This window comes from Manis pentadactyla, chromosome 4, assembly GCF_030020395.1.
Source record: "Manis pentadactyla isolate mManPen7 chromosome 4, mManPen7.hap1, whole genome shotgun sequence".
Lineage (NCBI taxonomy): Eukaryota > Metazoa > Chordata > Mammalia > Pholidota > Manidae > Manis > Manis pentadactyla.
Window position 1 is genome coordinate 72,258,470 of NC_080022.1, and position 20,932 is coordinate 72,279,401.

The 20,932-nt window shown below is 43.8% G+C and overlaps 1 protein-coding gene across 1 annotated transcript in view; it reads right to left on the reverse strand.

Annotated features, from left to right (window-relative positions):
* The window catches only part of LPAR3 (lysophosphatidic acid receptor 3), an 82,980-nt gene that overhangs the window by 35,400 nt on the left and 26,648 nt on the right, over positions 1-20,932 (reverse strand). Inside the window, exon 2 of the mRNA XM_036890321.2 lies at positions 19,720-20,476. Coding sequence (XP_036746216.1) covers positions 19,720-20,455 — 736 coding nt within the window. The 5' untranslated portion in view covers positions 20,456-20,476. The remainder of the gene's footprint in view (positions 1-19,719; positions 20,477-20,932) is intronic.

Below are 20,932 nucleotides of genomic sequence, written 5' to 3' on the forward strand. Positions count from 1 at the left end.
TTAGTTTGAACAGAGATTGATAGATGTATAGCTCTCACCCTTTCAAATGTCTTGGGTTAAAGCAGAATGCCTCATTTAAAGGTATGTGAATTATTAAAAACTGGTATTGGTGCAAAGCATTAGGAGGAAGAGTACTGAGCTGTTTGTGGGATTGTGGGTTGACACCATCTACTGGAAGACAATGTAGAAATAGCTAACAAAATTTAAAATATTTTCTTGACCTATAAATTCCTGAATAATATAATCCACAAAAATAGTCCCATGAATGCTCAGAGATGTATACAGAAGGATGCTTATTGCAGCATTATTTGTAAGGGTGAAATTAGAAGTAGACCACAATATATCTATAATTCAGTGTGGAACATAATGTATTCTTATACAGTCACTGAAGAGTATCGTGTTGATACTGACATGAAAGAGAAAAAATCCAAGAGGGGCTTCTGCTTTCTAAATCATAAATCTCTACCATGTGTAAGTTTTAGCAACAAGCAAGTATTACATTCATAATAACAAAAACAATAAAGGTTTTAAATATCATTGAAATTCTGGAACCAAAGCACTTTAATATTTATAAAATAATTTACATTCTGAGCTCTGGTCTTGACATTCAGATTAACAAATTCTGTCACTTCTCTAGGCTTTATTTATTCCTGATTCATAAAATGAGCCTAAGAATCTTTGTGTTGTCTACTTCTTGGTGTTATTAGGTGGCTAAATTCAATTTATGAGACAAGTTTTGAAAACATTTTAAAATAACTAAGTAAATTCTAAGAAGCCATTATGTCTATTGTTTAAACTTATTAGCATTACATTTCATTGACTCCTAAGAATACATGCTGGGAGGGATTTGTGTTATGATTTTTACAGGTGAGGAATTTGGGTGGAGGGAAATTAAATTTCTCCCTCGGACAGCAGAACAAGAATCAAATGCACTGATTTTAAACCCTAGTTCTATTCCATGCATTACCCGGAGAGAAGGTAGGGGCCAAGGCTCTGTAAAATTATGATCCCTCCGAGATGAAAGGAACTGAGTATAGTCAGGAGCAGTAATAAGAATCCTTGGAACTATAAAATAAAATAAAATAAAACTGCAGTGAGAAAACCTGTATGCTTCTTATCCTGCAAAGTGTGTTGGTCCATCATCACCACCGCCAATTAATCCTCTTGAATTATGTTCAAATACATGTTCTTACACACCCAAAACCAGACTAGTGTAGGAAAACTGCTTCAGAATATTCAAGATATAAAAAAAGGAGAAGAGAAATGTTGGCTTTGATAAAACAAACATGACTTTACTTGGAGGAAAAATGAGCCTCTTAGAAAAAAGCAGAGGCAGTGATTCAACTGCGGGAAGGGATACTTTATCCACTGGGAAGTTTCTAAAGGTTTGCTTGTTATGGCAATGCTACTGTTATAGACAAACAAGGTGTACAAACAAGAGGGTAGGACAACATGTTCTATGAATTCCATGGCACCGTAACCCGCAAAACTTACTACTCTTGCCAAGGCTTCAAAAAGGAGGGCTCATTTCCAAATAGGGTGGGTGGGTTCCAATTCTCTCAGCTTCAAGCAAGCAAATTTTGGTCCAGTACTACAAGGTTCTATCAATTTCCTAGCACCAGCATGTATCTCATAGGATAACAAATTCAAAATAATAAGTTTACTCATCATAAAAGATTGTGAAAAAGACTTCCCTGATACTTAAAAAGTTTTAAGTATTTTTCCTAAGACTTAAAAAAGGCATTTAAAAGATGTTCCAGCTATAGAACTGAAATAAGTTATCAATTACATTACCCCCCAGACATTATTTTTTAAATACTAATCTTCTCTCCTCCTTGGGGGTGTCATCCAGAAATAGTTCACAGCAATAAGACTGTCTTAGTAAAGACTTCCTGGCTTAGAGAATTCCACAACGATTCCTTGAGCCCTACCACAGGCAGTGCATCATGCAGTATAAAGATGAATGAGATGAGATGCATCAGTCCTGCCTTAGAGGTTCGCCTGACACAGAGCATAAAGCTTAGAAATGCTATGCCTAATTTGTACCTCTTTGAAAGTTCCAGTCCTATTAGAAAATCTCAAAACCCCATATTGCAGAACCCCATGCATATTTTATTTTCAAGATATCATAGCAACAGGCTCCTGTGCCCAATTCAGATGTATTGGTGTTGAAGACATGGTGCCCGAAACTAGTAAACCTTGTCATCGGGTTAATTTTAGAAATCCCTTCACCCCTCTCATCTATAGCTACTTTTATTTCTCTGCTTTTTTTCTTTTTATGACTTGCCCACATGAAGCATTCTGTAAAATATTTTTGGGCAAGATTTCATTCCATGCTTCCTCAAGAGCACAATAATACTGGAAGCACGGCTTGCAGGTCATTGTGAGAGGTCAGCACGAAGTCCCCTGGTGTTAATAGCTTGAGCAGTATTGTTTTCTCCTTCAGACCACACCATTAAATTGTTTTCATTACCCACAAAGGGTTTATTTGTGTCAGAGCAAATGAGATCTGATACAAATTCAAACTGGCTAATTGCAACCTAACAAAATAGTATATCCCTAATAACTAAAAGAGAAAGAGAAAGACAAAAATGTGTTGTCTCTTTATGATACACAGGCAAAAGAGAAGAAGTGTATTAAATGAGTTCTATTAAAGCAATTCATGTGTCCCCCGTGTGCTCTCTTGAAGTTTTGGGGGACCGCACTGTAGTCTACCTTTCTAGAGACTGGAGTTGGGGGTATTTCCCAAAGGTTTTAGATGTTCTGTTCCCCAGGAATATTGACATTCCACTTTGGGGCTCTGTTTCGTGGCCCTTCTTCCACTTCTAAATCGCCCTTTTCCTTCTCCGGTCATCCAAGTGTAAAACTGAAGCTGGTTCATCCTTTTGCTGCTCTCTCTGTGCCCATCGTGTCTTCCCCTCCTGAGGTGTCTATCGTTTCAATGTCTTTTCATCCATTTTTTTCCTTCTCTCTTTTCACTGCCATCACAGTGACTTTCCTCTGAGGTGTTTCTGCATGGCAAGAGGACATTCAGAATACCTTGGTAGTTTCTTCAAAGTGTGTCTGTACCAGGGAGGGAGAGCTCATGCATTACTGAAAATTTTGCCTGGGTGATCTTGGTACAATGCACCACACCATTTTCTGAAAGCACATTTCTATACTGAATTGTCTGGGCCCTCCTTCTGCAGCCCTCCAGACCACGCACCTGGAGACTGTTAGAGTGTCTGATCAGATCAGATTCCTTTGATCAGGATGAATCTGAGTTGCTCCCAGCCTCAGTTCTCCCTTAACTCTGGTATCTGCTTTATATCCCAGACCCTCTAATTAGGTTTCCATGATAACCTGACCGGTACTTCAGGTCTGCTGAGGTGTGTCTCTCCTCAACTCCTGTCAGTCTCTCAGGAACCTGCCAGCCCTCCAGAGGATGCCTCCACCATCCTGATCCCCAGCCAGGCCCCGTCAATGACCTGTTCCCATTTCTTGTGGTCAGGCTTCCCTGACCCAAAGTTCCAGCCACTGATCCTGAGGTGGCCTCCCATACCTTGTCTTTGGGGGAAGTGGCACCAGCTGTCCCAGCTCTCCTGCCTGGATCCCATCCCTTCCTTGGTGGCCCCTGGGGGCTAGTCTAGGGCCTACGCTGCTGCGCTGTGGTCTAGGACCTGCCACCTTACACTGCTGTTTGTGGTGCTCCCTCAGCATCACCCTAGATGCAGGCACAGTGCTCTGTGAGCCTGCCCACACCCAGCCAGCTCCTTCTCTCCCCTGTGCTCTCTGACAGCCCCCGCCCCAGCAGGAAGCGGTTCCTTAACCTTACACTCAGGTCCTGTCACCCCCTGGTGACCTCTCCCTGTCTGGAGGTGTTGGAGCAGCTCTACCTAGCTCTGCCGAGGCCCCAGGGGAACACTTGTCTGCTCACGTCTCCAGGCTTCCATTTGCCATGCCAACAGGATGCCCAGAGAGCTGTCTAGGAAACTCAAGAGGAGCCTAGTGGTGCTCGGGAGCTTTCTCTGCCATGGAGACATGAGTGCTGGGCCTGTGTCCAGCCTTTCACACTCTCCATGTGGGGGATCCCAGCCTACTGCCCCCTGACTTCTAACTATGGGAACACAGTGTGCTCCAACACATCTTTAAGGGGCCTTAAGAGAGTGAGGCCTCTCTCACAGAACCCTCAGACCCAAGTCCTCTCCTTTCTGTTGTCCAAGGCTGCCTTTGGCTGGTGGGCCCCATGCACCCTGGCTCAGCTGTGTTCTCTGAGTGTCCAGTGCCTATATAAGCCAGTCTCTAAAGGAACCAAGAAGGCTCCTCTCTCCCGAGGCCCTGAAGCCTCTTGAGGCTGCCCTTAAGTCCCCAGATCCCCTGAGGGATCCCCTTTGGAGGGGCTGCAGAGCCAGGTCTCAGCGCCCTCCTCAGTGTGGAGATGCCCACCTTTCTTTGCCAGATCCTAAAGGCCAGAGGCCCTCCAATCTGTACTCCTGAGACCCCTCAGTCTGAGCCTAACCATTACTTTTCTACTGGGGACAGGCCTAGGCCTGAGTCTCACCAGCAGTCAACTCTCCTTTACCTGATTCTTAAACTTTAAGGAATCCTAGAAAGCCCTCAACTCAAGAACTTCCAGGCTGTCCCTGCAGGGCCTCCAGGCTGGCCACCCTCCCTCTTAAATGACAGAAGTCCACAACTGGGTGGCTGGTTCTTTCCATTGTCCCAGGGGACCATGTTCAGAGAGACTTCCTGAGTCAGGAGTGTCTACAAGATCCCTTATTATACAGGGGCCAGCAAAGAAAATTCAGGAAGCCTGAAGGTTCCCCAGGCTTGTACCATGCTACCCTCCCTGAACTGCAAGTTGCCTTTCAGCAGAGGAATAATATTTCCCCTCCAAGTTAGACTAAAGGGAGGAGAGTCCAATTATTATCCCATAAATCAGCATTAATTTCTTGTAGGGCCACCTCTGTGTTCCTCTGAGAGTCTGTTCCATGCTTCTGAAGAGACAGTTTTAGCTTCTAAGCTGCACAGAGATTTAATTCAAGCAGCACAACCGTTCGGGTCTGACAGGCCACATCAGCATCCTAGCTCCCCGGCTCCAGGGGAGAGTACCAAGCTCCACTCTGAGTCAGCTTCCACAAGTTTGCTGTGTGGCCTTGGAATGACAGCCGTACAGCCAAGCAGCCATGCAGTTCCTAGGAACTTCGCTACATGTCTTCTAGCAGCCAAGCCTTAAGAAGTAAACTCAATGTAACCCTTTGGAGCCTGGAACCTTGGACAGAACATCAGGCCTAACTATGAGGAGCCTTGGGAGCTTGGAACATATTCTAGGGAGGAAAAAACACTGACGTTGCAAGGGTAGAATTGTTTAAGTTGCACAAAAAGCTCTGCTGTTTCTGTGCAAAAACAGGGACCTGCTCTGGAGAAGACAAGGAAGCCTCTAAGAAAATCCCTCTCACAAATGAAGAGATGGATCATGAGACAACACATGTGGCTGTCCCTCATAATCCTGGGATGCAAATTCACCGAGGCCTAAGTTCCCCCAAATGCCCTGGATCACAGCAGGTTGGTCCTGAGCTAGTTGAAGATACGGGTTAAACTCAGCAGCCAGGGCCAGGCCTGGGAGTCTGTGGTCCATGCAGTCACGTGGGGCCTCAGCTTCCAAGGGCCCAAGGCTCGTTTTAAAGCTCTGATGTTGCTGTCTTGAAAACCTCACTAAATTTACCTTTGAACTTATTTGGGCAAGCGAAGTGTGATGGCACAGTGGAGCATGAGTGTGAGCAGGGACAATGTATAGAAGAAAGGAAAGAGATTTTTATCTTAGTACCTTTAGCAGCACTTTATTTTTCCTGGCTGTTTTACAATTTCCACAAATTACGTAGCTGGTCCTGTCAGCAGCCCTGATGTAATTGCCTCCCAAGTAACAAGATACCCCTCAAAGGAGGGAATTAAAGACATAATAATTACCAGGTATTCTCTGGGGGATCTCTCAACTTCTAGTCTCATGCCTACCAAAGAAATCTCCTCTAATGCCATAGGGTTACTCACACAAGTCAAATCCCACCCCAGATTCACTTGGTACCCTCTTCAAACTCTTCCCAGCTCAGTAAAAAAATAAAAAATAAAGAAAAACAGACTATTGGTGAGAACAAGGACATAGGACATAGGGAACACCCTCCAGCAAGCAAATCATGTTCTAATAATCATGTTAGTAAGAACGATCTCAAGTGACAGTGGGCCATCCTGTGGTTATTATCATCAGAACAAGGATGGAGGCTCGGGCAGCTGCTTGGTTCCTGTCCCAGCACCCACCCAGTGAATATGTTTCTAGTTCATTATAGAGATATTTGTGAAGTAGTACCTACTGTGTGCCCAGCACTGCAGATGTGAAGAGAGACACAGTTCTGTTCTTGACAAGCTCACAGTCTAGTGATACAGGCATTTAGCAAATAAATTATGATAAAATGACTAAACACTTATAGGCATATAAACAGTATGCTCTAGAAGTATTGTATGCTTAACTCTGCCTGAGAGAGTCAGAAAATATCCAAGAGAAGGATCCTGAAGGATGGATAGGGGTTCACCATGCTACGAAGAGCTGGGAGGAGCACCAGGCAGTCCCTGCACCCCTGCAGGATGGGGAGAAGCTGGGCGCAGCAGGAACGGGGGCCATGTGGGAGCAGGAGGGTTGTGGAAGAAGGCTGGGGACAGAATTATGAAAGGGTCCCTGCAATTCCAGCTAAGGAATTTGGGCTTTATCTAGTCAGCAAGGGGCCAAGGAAAGATTAGATAGAGTTAATTGTGCTCTTTAGGAAGATGTGTTGCAGCTGGTGGTATGGAGGAAGGCCGGGGGCAAGAAAAGCCAGGGGAAAGGAAGCCAGTCAGAGGTGATGTTAGGCTACAGGAAGGCAAGCCTTAGTCTGAGGGGCTGTGGTGGGGCCTGAGGCACCGCTCGAGCAGGTCTGGTGACTAAGTGGGCGTAGGTGGTGAGAGTGATGGCAACCCCGAGCTTTCTAGCTTGGAAGGCGAGGCAGAGGGGCCTCCATCTCAGACATTCAGTGCTACACGTGTGGAAGGTTTATAAGGTAAGGGGAAGCTTGTAGTGCCTGCGAGTCATCCAGGTGTTTGTGCAAGAGGCAGCTGGAAAGGGAGATTTGGATCTGGTGAGAGAGGGAGAGGTGGAGACAACGCTTTGGGAGGCCCTCACGGACAGCGTTGCCACAGGAGTGAGTGAGACCCCCTTACGGGAACTTGGAGACCCAAACGGGACAGGACCGGGCATTTCAGGAATGGCCAGAGATAGGAGAGACTGGACAAGAGACAGAGAGGAACAGCAGGAGGAAGAAACCATCAAAGGGCAGCATGAGGTAGGGGGCTGTGCAACAGGGATGTCAAGTCAGGTCACCATGCCTGGTGACAAGGAGGGTGATGGTGCCTCAGCCTGTCCCAGTCGGCACAGAGCTAGCTTACCATAGTCTGAGACATTCAGAAAGTAAGATGATAAATGGAAGAAGAGGGACAGAACCGTACTTAGGAAGGAAGGTAGGTAATGTCCAGGCAGTTATTTTTTAATAGTCAAATATACAGGAGAGGAAGAATCAGGATGAGAAGAGGCTTCTGGGGATGATGGAAGTTACGGGCTCCAGTAGACACATGGGGTGAGGATGGGGCCTTGGCAGGCTGGCTAAGATGATGGAGGGAGGGGCATTAGGAGCATTTATATCAGATGACGTCTATCTTCTGGGCTGGAAGGTAGCAAGGGAGGTGAGGTCTGTGGGGAGTAGAGAAAGGGCAAAGCTTTAAGTAACCTTAGTTTCCAGGATAAATCCCTGCCTCTGAATCTTAAGTTTCCAGGATGGGTCCCTGCTTCCTGCTTCCAGGTTTCTCCAACCTTGGTCATCTGCTTACTCAATCTTCACCTCTTGCCAGATTTCCACAAGCTCATGCTCCACTGGCCTGCTGCCCTGAAGCCCTGTTGGACTCCCTTGGCTGATTCTCCCTGCCAGGGAGACTCAGCCTACAGCTGACAGATGTACCTTCCTGCAGTGTCTCCTCTGACACGGCAGCTCTGCTTTCTGTGGCATCTGAGCTACCTACCACCCACAGAGCCTTGGGCCAATCCCAGCAATCTCCTCAGTGATCACTCCCTTTTCCACCCACCTCCCATCTTTCTAAAACTCTGCTTTGCATTTAGCAACTCCCCCCTTCCTCCCAACCCATCAGTGCCCTCAAAATCCTATGGGGGCTCTCTGCTGGAAGATGAGGCAGTTTGGCTGTAGGCTGACAACTGGTCACAGACCTATTTTATTCAGCCTGCATAGTCTTTTAACAAAAGTTGAGTCTGTCCAGTGAGCCACAGGTGCCACCACTCCCTATTGCCCTCTATCCACCCCAGGTCCAACCCACACACCAGTATTATCTGCCTGGTCTATAGAGATAATATTTGACTTTATTTTACAATAAAGTTTACATGACCTTAGGATTCAAGGCCTTCCCTTCTCTGGCTCCAGTATGCCCTCAAACCAGATGGCCCCCACTGTGCAAACCAAGAACCTATCTCCCCTATAGCCCTTCCCACTCCTGACCCTGGCCTGGTCTCCCTAGATGTGTGTCTGCCCATCTCCCACTCTGCGATTCCTCGTATCTGCAGTGCCTTGCCCTCTGCTCTCCACGTGTCCTGCTGAGATCTGGCTCATATCCTATCCTTTCAAGGAAGCCTCCACAGACCATCCAAACGCACAGCATTTGTTGCCTGGACCCCTCACTTGGCCCTTGGGGATATTTCTCTGTTTCTTTACTTACCTTTTTGGGTAAGTTTCCTACTTCCTCAGATAAGTCTATAAATAGAGTTCCCTCTAAGTCATGCATATGAAAAGCCACACAGAGCGAATCTGCCTCTGTGTAATCTATCTCACACAAGACCCAACTGTTGGCTCATAAATCTTGGTCATCTCCTGACAACCCTAAATCATAAGAGTAAGCACAAATTCCTAGTGCCTTCAGGGCAGAGGTCATGTCGCAGAGTAGTAAGCTGCCTAAAACCTAGTAGGTCCTAAGTACATGTCACTTATTAGAAAACATAAAAAGCAGAAATCTCTTCATGTTTAAAAACCAGAAAGGATTAAGCAGGCCCACTGTTGGCCAGTGAACTCCCTGACTGATGGAAACTAAGAACCCTCATTGTGCATCACTGTCACTCAGGCACCCAAGGACAGGTGCACTTCACTGAGGCACAAAGCGAGGCACACTGAAGCGAGAACTAGGCTCTGGCCACACACTGGCGATGGTTTACAGGGTGAACGTGAACAGATCACTCAGCAGATCCCGAGTCTTCAAGACAATAGGAGCGTTCCTCTTCCCGCTCTGTCTAGCTGTATGACAGGCTGGTGGTGAGGGAAGTGCTGGCCAGAGTGGAGGGACAGCTGGCTGAGCAGGGAAGGGTTGCCCGCCGGTGCCGTCCCCTGCTCGCCTGCCCTCCAGGCCAGCTTCTCTGTTGACCCCGAGGTCTGTAACAGGCTGTGATTTCAGCAAACACCCTTTCCTCCCAGTACCCACCCAGCCTGTTTGCTTTAGCTCACAATGAGTGCCACAGTCCCCAGGTGGAATTCTAAAAATACAAACAATGTTAACATGGATTTGATAAAATTCTACCATGGGTCAGCACACGCCACAATATCCTGGTGCCATATCAGCCTGGTTTCGTGACAGCTGGGTAACAGGTAATATCCACATTTTCCTTTGGCAGAAACCAAGGTCCTAAAAGAGAGGGCAATGCTGAGCTCTGGAACTCTAACCTTCCAGGAGGCTGGTGTTGGAAGACTGGATGCAGCTGGGTAATGGAACGTCTCTGCAAAGTGAAATAAGCCAGAGAAAGACACATGCTATATGATATCACATGTATGCAGAGTCTAAAAAAATGTGGGGGTGGGGAGCCAATTTCATAGAAACAGAAAGGAATGGTGGCTGTCAGGGGCTGGAGGAAAAGAATGGAGTGATATAGGTCAAAGGGTACACATTTTCAGTTATAAGAAGCATAAAATTCTGAGGATTTAATGTACAGAGTGGTGATGGTAGATAATATGGTATTATACACTTGGAAGTTGCTGAGAGTGGATCTTTAGCAGTCGCACCACAAAAAAACTTAAAAAGAGGTAACTGTGAGGTGATGGGTGTGTTAATAACCTTGAGCTTGGTAATCACCCTACAGTGTGTATGTACACCAACTCATCACATTTTACACTTTAAATACATACAGTTACATTTGTCAATCATTCCTCAAGAAAGTTGGGGAAAAAAAACAAAGAGGTAGAACTTGAGAAGTGTTTTGGTAACTGTTTGTTCCAGCTGAACAGGAAGGTTTCAGGTTTCTAACAAAAAGAAAAGCCAGAAGGGAAGTTCTGCAGGAGGAAGTGTGGGAGGGGGAACAAAAGATGCTGAGCGGATTCACTGTAACAGGACAGGGGTATGTGGAGGAGATGGAAGAAGGAAGGCAGAGCAGTGATCTATACTGGACACGAGGACAACAATGTGCAAAAATGACTTTTGAACTGATGGAAAGGAAGGCATCTGAAACAGTGGAGCAGAAACAAAAAGAAAGAACCTAGAGCCAGACTTGAGATAACAAACAGCTACACAGACAGAGACAGAGGAGGAGGGACAACGTCTTTGAAAAACGTCATGGCAGAAGAGACCTTAAGAAGTACAGGCAATTTGAAAAGGTGGGATGGAGTTTGCAGCCCCCTTCCTTCTAACAGCGGACTCTGAGGTCTCCTCGACCACATGTCGCCCCACAGTGGAGGCGGGTGTCAAACAGTATCGCTGGAGACGGCAACTGAGAGGGGACGACATTTTTGCACACTAGCATTTACCGTTTGCCTCTCTTCCCAAAGGTGCCTGTTGCAATGTCATGAGGCTTACAGGAAAAGTGTCCACAACAAAGGTGTTTTGATGAAAAGTTTTAAGACAAAAGTATGAATATCCCTGGACTCAGTGTACTAAGGTTTGGTGCCTTCATGGCATGACCTGAAAAGAATTAGTCATTCTCTGTCTGATATGACCGCACAGCAACAAGAGAGTTCCTGTGTGCCCACAATCTGATCATCGCAGCATTTCTTAAGGCAAACTTTTAACTTCTTTTTTTTTTTTTTACCAGATATTTGATTACTAAGGCATGCAAGGCAGCAAACGTTGTAAGCAGGCTTCTGTGGTACAGAAGCCACTACAGGGCCACAAAAGCTGAAAACAAATACTTCAGAATTTCCAGGCACTCTGACTAGCTTCTCTTGAGCCCTGGTTTCTGTGTGTGTACATGTGTGTGTGCTTTTTTTTTTTCAATGAAGTAAGGGCATTTATTTCATTTATAAATAATATCAAATAAATATCAAAGGCCTGGGTTCTGGTCTCAGTTCTTTTCAGACACAGGGAAATTTTGCAATCCTTTAAAGACTATACCAATACTTCACTAGTGAGGCATCCTGGTAGGATTTATTAGCAAGACAGGGCAGTTTCTTACGAGGACTTCTTACAGATCTACTCACAAGATGTTGGTGCTGTATTACAGGACTCTTATTAAGCTAACATCTAATGGTTAGGGTCTCGCTTACTATGTTTTATTCATAAATGTTGCAAAAGTGAAATGAATTATTAATGTAAATATCATCTGTCAGAGGCAGGAATCATTAACAGAATTTCATGGTGCAGAGCAGTGGGTGTTTACAGGGATGAGCAATGCAAGGGCAGAGCTTTCCAGTTCCATGGTGACCCCGTGTTCCAACTGGCATGGGTCTCTAGGAACCGAGCAGTGCCATGTGCCAGCTGTTGGGCAGCCACTGCAAAGCACGCCCAGGCAGCTTCCTCCTGACCACTTGTTCACGTGGGTTACAAAACCTGACATCAAGATGGCGCCAATGGTAGGCCTCTTGTGTCCATCTCCTTAGTACCAGTGACATCACAGAAATAAAAGGGCACTCTACTTAAATAGAATGCAAGGCTCTTCCGAATCAAATTAAGGCCTAAGAAGTGTAGCTCATGGTAGTATTCACTATGGGTCAAGCAATGCTCTGGGGCTTTTATGTGTATATTTCATTTTATCCTCAAAATCTTGTCACACCATAGGTGCTGGTATTATCTCCATCTTACAAATAGGGAAAGTAAGTCAACAGAGAGGCTAGGTCAGTTGCTCAGCATAGTATAATGTGGAAGCAACTAAGTCAGGATTTGACTCCGGCTCCCTCTCTATTCCAAAGCCTTGCAATCTACTTTAATGAGCATAACTTTGAAGAATGTGCATCTGTCATTCCCCAGGAGATGTTGTCATGCTATAAAATTCTTCAGGAAAAAATCAAGAATGAGCTAAATGTTGAGAGTTCAGGTGATTTTAACAGATAAACTGAACTAGAAATCAAGAGAGATACAAGTTATAAACCTCATTGCTTGGGTCCATGTTGTTCTAGCCCTGTCACTTACAAGAGGCTCCTAACTGACGCCGAGGAGTCGGGGCTTGGAGCCAATTTGCTTCGATTCAAATCTCAAATCTGCTGCTGATCCTGGGAAGACATTGAACTTTCTGGATTTTAGTTTCCTCATCTGGAAATAATAACAGACCTCCCCCAAAGGGCTGTCATGAAGATTACATGAAATAAAACATGTAAAGTGCTCAGAACCATGTATAGCACACAGTGGGTATTAACTATTATTATTTTTACCACTGTAGGTCTATGGGCATGATGTGTAAGCCCATGTATTTCCTCGTCTATGAAACAGATCTGCATAGAGTTGTTACAGGCATCAAATGAAATAAAATCTTAAAAGCACATAACATGCAGGCTTCCTCACAGTAGGCACTCAAAAGTGTTAATTCGTTTTCCTCTTCCCAAGTTAGCACCATCACTTACCTTTCTGAGACCTTGGTTTCCCAGATAAAGGGATACCCACCCATTCTCCTGCCAGTCTCCCTGAGGGGCACGTCACAGCCAAAGGCTGCTGAAGGCCAGGCTGAATGTGAGGAAACCTGGTTCTACTTTTACTTCCAGGTTTTGAAAAGCCACTAACTACCTTAAATCTCAATTTCCTCATTTTTTCATTTATTATAATCTCCATAAGTGTGTTCCAGACAGCACGCTACACATTAGATATTAAAAGACAGCTAAAAAAAGTACAATCCTCAGCATCTAAGAGTGCATACTCCACAGTTGACTCTTGAGCAATACGGGTTTGAATGACACAGGCCCACTTATATACGATTTTTTTTCAATAAATATATTGGAAAATTTGTTGGAGATTTACAATTAAAAAAACATTTTCTTTTCTCTAGCATACTTTCTTGTAAGAACGCAGCATATAACACAAAATACACATTAATCAACTGTTTATGTTATCACTAGGGTTTCCAGCCAACCTTAGGTATTAGTAGTTAAGTTTTGGGGAGTCAAAAGTTATACATGGATTTTCGAAAGTGCAGGAGTTGGTGCCCCAACCCCTATGTTGTCTAGAGTTAATGATAGTTCAAAATAAAGGCATGAAAACAATTAAGTACATTGATTGAGGTATGGCAACAAAGAGAGGTGGCCCTAAGGAGGCAAAAATCAGATTTATGTAGGGCAAGAAAATATTCAAAGAAAATAGACCCTTGAGAGGGTGGGCAGGAAGGGAGGGAGAAGGGGATTAAGGAGTATTATGATTACCACAGATAATGGGGAAGGCAGCATTGCACAGAGAAGACATGTAGTGACTCTACAGCATCTTTCAATGCTGATGGACAGTGACTGCAATGGGGTGTGGCGGGGGTCTTGATAACGTGGGTGAATGTAGTAACCACAATGTTGTTCAGGCAAAACCTTCATAACATTGTATATCAATGATACCTTAATAAAAAAGGAAAACAGACCCTTGAGTTGAGTCTTAAAAGATGAGTGGGAGTTTCCCAGACAGAACAAGAGGGTAGGGATTCCACCATGTGCAAAGGCTGAGAGAGGCAAAACAAAGAACCATTAATAATTAATTATAGCTGAGGAGAGGGTACATCTAGGGAAGTGGTAGGAAAGTAGGATAATATCTTCCTCACTTACCTTGCAGGAGTTCCATGAGACGAAATGAGAACAATTTATTAAAACAATGAAAAAGACATAGTGCACAGAAACGTCATTATGATAATTATTAGCACTCCAGCAAGGCTCACTGTGGTACTTAATTTTCACCCGTTTCCTCCTGGCAGGAGAACTCCTGGCATTGTTTCCTCTCTTACCACCGCTTTGCCTCCTTTCTCTCTCCCCTGAGAGAAAGCAGGGAGGATTTAGCTTGATATCAATGGAGAGGTGGGAGGGAGAAATAAAAAAACATTCAACTCTATTTCAGTGACCTCAAACCGTTTCATTATGTCCCTTCATTATGTTTCTCATATTTTAAAAGATTTCAGTCTTTTTTGGCCAGAAAAGAAACTGTGACCCTAAGGCCACGGCTTTTCACACACTCTTGAGCATGACCCATGTTAAGATATGTAGTTCATATTACAATCCAGTACACACACACATGCAGGTTATTCAATACTTATACTTACTCCATGCAAACACTCTGATATTTTCTCTTCTTATCTATTGTATGTCATTTAAATAAGGTTTCGATTACAAACTCTTTACTGATTTCACTCCTTGCTAGTGGGTCACAATCTGCAGTTTGAAAAACTCCACGCTTAGAGACAAGGAGGTTCATGGAAGATTTCAAAAGTATGGTTCATATATCCCTTTGATCTTTCTTTTCTTTTGCCTTTCAAGACATTGCAAAGTAGGAGAAAATCCAGCCCGTGTCCTGGGAAACAAAACATCTCTGTGTGCACAGTTCACATGGGTATGTTCAGTTTGATAGTAAGTGAAAGGTTTTCTATGTGGGAATTCATATGTTCGTTTGGTTGCTGTAACTGATTAGGCTTGTTGACAAGTAGAATTTCAAAATACAGACTCTCTGTTAGGCAGGGTTTTGATGCCTGGTGGAATAGCAGGATCATATGCAGGAACATTCAGTAGGCAGCTTCTCTCAGGTAAAGGGTTCCATCACACATCATAGCCCAGAAGTAAGCAAGCATTCTGCCTCAGGGCTACTGAATTGGGAACACAATGCCTAGATGCCTTTCCAGTCATAGACTTAGAATACACACCACGATCATCACCACCACCACCTCCCTCAACAAGAAAAGAATCTGTTTCCATCCAGCTCTGTATGTTCTTGTGTTCAACCCAAATCCCAAAGCTGGAAAGAAACAAAGGTTAACTGGTCTACCTCTTCCCTTCCAAAGAGGATGTCCAACTAAACTGTCCTGGCTCACAGCTGAGCCACAACATGTATCTGTGCTCCACAGGGTCTTCCTTGTGCTACTACAAAGCTTTAGGTGTTTCTACCATCACACTTTGATTATGCTGTTTCTTCTACTTAAAATATCTTTCCCTCCTTCCCATACAAATCCCACCCATTGTTCCAAATCACATCCTAAGCACTCCAACGAGCCTTTTTGAAATGCCACTGTTCCTGTCTATCCCTTCTGCTTTCTCTGAAATGAGATTAAGCTCACTGAATTCATGCAACTCATTAACTCTTTGATGCTTTTTAACAGTTAATATATATTTATTGATTGATTTTCTAATATTTAAAAGGTGTATTTATAAGAAGCTTAATCTTAAATTGACCTTTCCTGTAACATATATATCAAGGAGTAAATTCAAAGGTTAGCATTTTATCATGAAGATATGTAAATCAGATTATCATTATAGAAGTAAGTATTAAGCTATTAACTTTACATACTCAGAACCAGTGAAAACAATGATGGTAGGTGCCAGCACTGTTGATCTTTCTAAGATACTATGTACTGGGAGACACTTGTCTTAGGCAACTGAATTCTTACATGTATCAGGGCAACTGAGGGGCTTCCACCCTAAGGAGATACTATGATAAATGCTCTCATGGAGCTTTGGAACACAGCCAATTCATGGAACTCTGGGTGGCTTTGGTTACTTGTTATAATAAGTTCATTGAGTTTTATAAATTGGAAAGAACTTGAAGATTATCTATTCTACTTCAGATAAGGACATTTAACCAAGAAAAGGTGATCTGATGTGCTTCAGCCTTGTAGGAAATAACATTGTTGGACTAAAACACAAATCTTCTGTTATCCAAAGAAATCTGAAGTTAGAAGTCTAAAATCCCTCATACCGAAATCTTCTGCATACGTGGATGTTTTATTGCCCTTGTCTAGCTTGGATTAACACATAGGCTACAGGCACACACCTGATCATCTGCATTTGCTCTCTTACAACACTAAAACTATGTTTTCTACCTTTATCTTGTATCTACCTACCACTTCAGCATTTTATTAAAAATAATAATAATAAAGAGAGAAATGTGGTATCCACATATAAATCAAGTATAAAAATCAAATGAGTATTCATATTTGAACTGTCTATAGTTCATAATGCATGAGCAAAACCGAAAGCTTCTGTGATGACTGCCCTTGTCCTGTTCACCATGTAACTTATTCGTTATGTAAGAATTTGTTCTCCATGTAAGAACTTGTTTGTTATGCCTCAGAAGATTGGAGACTGACAAAAGTTAGGCTTGGGGTGGATTAATGATTGTGCATTGAGCATTGACTCCCCTATACAGAATTTTATTGTTGTTAACTACCATTTGATCAATAAATATGAGAGATGCCCTCACAAAAAAAAAAAAAAAGGACACACTTCCAATGGTAAAATAAATAAGTAACTGGGATGTAATGTATAGCATAAGGAATATAGTCAAAATATTGTAACAACTTGGTATGGTGATAGCTGGTACCTAGAATTATCATGTATATAAATGTTGAATCAATGTGTTGTACACCTGAAAGTAATGTAATACTGTGTGTCAACTACCCTTCAATAAAAAATAATTATCTACAAAAAATAAATAAATAAAATAAAATAAAATCCCTCATACCATCTAGCTCTTCAGTTTCATTTCCCTTGTCTGCAACTTTTCGTCTTCCCCCAGATTGTTCTGGCTTGCCACTGAAGAACTTCCCCAGGTCCCTGACACCAAACTGTCTCCCTGCCATTAACCAAATCCCCCATGTCGCTCCATCTCAATGCCACAGCTTTTCTCATCTTGCTTGACAATTGTACTGTTTATTCTAGTTTTTTTCCCTTATTCAATACCACACCTGCTAAAACCAAAGCTAGTGACCATGGCTCTCTCACAGAGTCCTGTTCTCCCTGCCTAAAATCACAGATGCCTCTTCTATCTCTTCTGCATATGATAGACCAAATGCTGAAAAAAGAAAGTTTTCTTTTTAACCAAGCAGGTAATTTCTTAAGACACATAACCAAGCAAATGATTATGCTTGCAAGTTATACAGGGAATGGAGCAGAGTTCATTGACACTATCAATAAATACCAAACTCTACTCCTTCCCTCAAACATTAATATCCTCTCTATCCCAAGAGCAGAAAAACTGATTAATGTGGCCCCTCCTTTTCTTATTCTTATCTATGTTCTTGTCAAGGTACCAAAAGAAGAATGAGATGGTCAAAGCAGAAGATAGAAAAAAGAGGAGGCCAGTAAAAAGTACAAACAGACCAAAACTAGCTGCACCGTGTGGTGTCAACCATGAGGCCTCCCAGGCCAACTGCCTTACGCCGTTACCAGCTGCGTGGACTTGGGCATAGTGCCTATGCTCTCTGCTCAGTGTCTTCATCTGGGACCTGGGGATAACAGGAGCACCTATTTCACAAGGTTTCCCTGAGGACTAAATAAGATTAAATGCTAATATCTGTAAAACACTTAGGACAATGCTTGATACCTATTAAGTACTACATAAATATTTAACTAAGATAATCCTCAGTTTGAAAATATTTTATCATGGTATGTGTCTGCTCACCTCCAAATTTTACTAGCAGTTTCAGGACTTAGAGACATCTTAATAGTTCCCAGGCCGCACCACATACACCCTGCATCCTCTGATATGAATTGTTTCCCAAGAGCTCATTTTATAACCTTTTACAGTGGGACTTGACACGAATACTCCTGGACAACTTTCAGTAACGGTCCCCACTGCTGCAGCTACCACGCATGCTAAGAGACGGCCCTTCTGATGTAGAACACAAGGTCTGCAAAACCACGAACGTTCTTGTTTGCCCACATGCCACAAATTCTACCTATAACTCAGGCCTGGAATCAGGGGACAACAGGCCACCTGCCATTGAGAAGACAAAACAAAAGGAAAATTGTTCACACGAAATGTGTCTTCTTGATCCAGGGCTCATGGTACAAAGCAAAACTCCTGAGAGCTGTTCAAGCTCACTGTCCTAAAGTCTCTCCTCCCTTTCTTTCTTTTGATTCTGATCAGATTCCCGGCTACACAAAATTTCATCTTCTAAAGGTCACCAAAACACTACCACTTTGCTAAACCCAGTAAGACCTCATCTCACCGCACCTCTCAGGGGCAGTACCACTGCTGATGGTACCTTTCCTTGCTGGCTTCCTTCTCATGGCTTCTAGGCACCATATTCCCCTGCACTTTCGTGTTATTCCTTCCAGGGCTTTGACTGGTGGCTCCTTACCTCCCCACCCTCCTCACACTGATGTTTCTCAGGCACATTCCTCGGGAATGATGCTCTCCACACGCAACCCCCACGTTTACCTCCATGGGGAGTCCATCCAGTCTTGTGGCATAAAATACCATTTCTTCCCCACTGACTCTAAATACAGATCTCTAGCCCAGATCTAAATCTTGAACCCATGATTCAACAGCTCACTCGGATATCTAATAATATCCTAAACTTAGTTTGTCAAAAACCAACTCCCGACCCTTCCATGAAACCCCTCCTCTTCAGTCTTTCCCCCTTTGTGATGACATACCCTGCCCTCCCCGCTCTTCTCACCTTCCCTCACCCCTTACCAGTCAGCAAACCCTATCAATGCTATCTTTAAAAAATCCGACCGCACCTTATGACCTCCAAGATGCCCTCGCCTCCATCACTATCATCTCTCTGAGGACTGAAATATCCTCTCAAGCAATTTCCTTGCTCTAGCCCTTTCCCCATCATAGCATTTTCTCAAAACAGCAGCCAGAGACATGCCATTAAAATGTAAGCCAGGTCATGTAATTCCCCTGTTCAAAATCTTTCCATGACCTCTCATCTCACTCAGAGAAGCCGAAGTCCTCATGATAACTATGCCACCCTCCAGAACCTGGGTTAGCCCACCCCATCAGCACTCTGACCTCATCACCTCTAACTCTCCCCTTGCTCACCTCACTCTAGCCACACTGGCCTCATTGCTCTTCGGGGCTCCTGTGTTTACTGCATCTTTGCCTGGAATGACCTTTCCCAGACACCCACACGGTTCGCTCCCTCACCATCTTCACCTCTGCTCAAAAGTTACCCTGTAGGTGAAGCTGTCCTGCACGTTTTTTAAAACTGCAAACTATACCTGCTTATCATATCACCACTCCTTATCTCTCTTCTCCATTTTCCCAGAAAGACTCATCAACATTTTATTTTATAAATTTTATAGTAAAACATTATAAAATTATTTTTTTACTCCTGGAATACTTATTTTATTGTCCCCCATAGGCGTATAAGCTCCAAGAAGGTGGGAAATTACATCTGTTCTTGTTCACTGCTGCATTCCTACTACCTGATAAGTGCCTTGTATACAGTAGGTGTTCAGTAAATATTCGCTGAATAGAAATAATGGCTCAGTGGGCCCTGCTTACCTAAGACAGTCATCACTGTCTTCATGAGCTTCATGGGTGTCTTCCGGCGGCTGATGGACCCACTTGTATGTGGAGACAAGATGTTGGTTTTCCTCTTGACATACATGTAGATCCGCAGGTACACCACAACCATGATGAGGAAGGCCACGAGGTTGGACACAGTCCAGAAAATGAGGTAACTCCTGCTGTAAATGGGGGCCAGGGACGAGCAGGCAGAGATGTCACAGAGGCAGTTCCAGCCCAGGGTGGGGACTGCCCCCATAAAGATGGCAATGGCCCAGACGAATAAAATGAGCAGCGTCACCCTCTTTATGGTCAGGTTGCTGTGGACCCGCATCTTCATGATTGACATGTGCCTCTCCACAGCAATAACCAGCAGATTGGTCAGGGAGGCAGTCAAGCTGGTGTCCAGAAGCCCCTGGCGGAGAAACCAGCGATTGACAGTCAAAGTTTTTGAAACTGGGCCAGTGTTAAACATCAGGTACACGTAGGCAATTCCAGCAAAGAAATCTGCAGCAGCTAGGTTAGCCAACAGGTAGTAGAAGGGGAAATGAAACTTTCTGTTTTTGATCACTGCTGCAATGACCAGAGAATTGGAAAAAAAAATAAACAGGCAGAAAAACGTTCCAACACAGAAAACAATTACAAGCTTTGTTCCTGTCCACTCATCGGCAGTGTCAGTGTTGCTCCTATTATAAAAAAAGTCCATCCGCTTATCATAGTGACACTCATTCATTGTGGAGAAGAACTGAACATCCTAGAAAGAAATTTAAAGAAGAAATATGTATCATTCTTTGCAAAATCAATCACTAAGTCACCAATTGCCACTGCTAAGTTCCTCGTTCTGGTCAGCATCTGTTAATCCTTCAGATCTCAGCATAAATGTCCCTTCCTCCAGTACCCTAAACGCTGTGACCTCCTATCACAGCATCTATCTCACAGTAACTGTCTGTTTCCCAGGCTAAGTGTTCACTTGGTGAGGGAGGGCCTATGTCTATTTGTTCATCATTGTAGTCAAAGGACCCATACGTCCTGGCTGTTTCAGGACAGGTATTTGCTCAATGGCTGGCTGGCTGGCTGAATGAATGAATGAATGAGTAAATGAATGAATAATCATGGAAGCAGCAAAAGGTCAAATATTCTGAGTCCTGCAACACCCACTTTGCACTGGTAACATTTACAGCACAGCATGCTCACACTTTCGCCTGTGGGT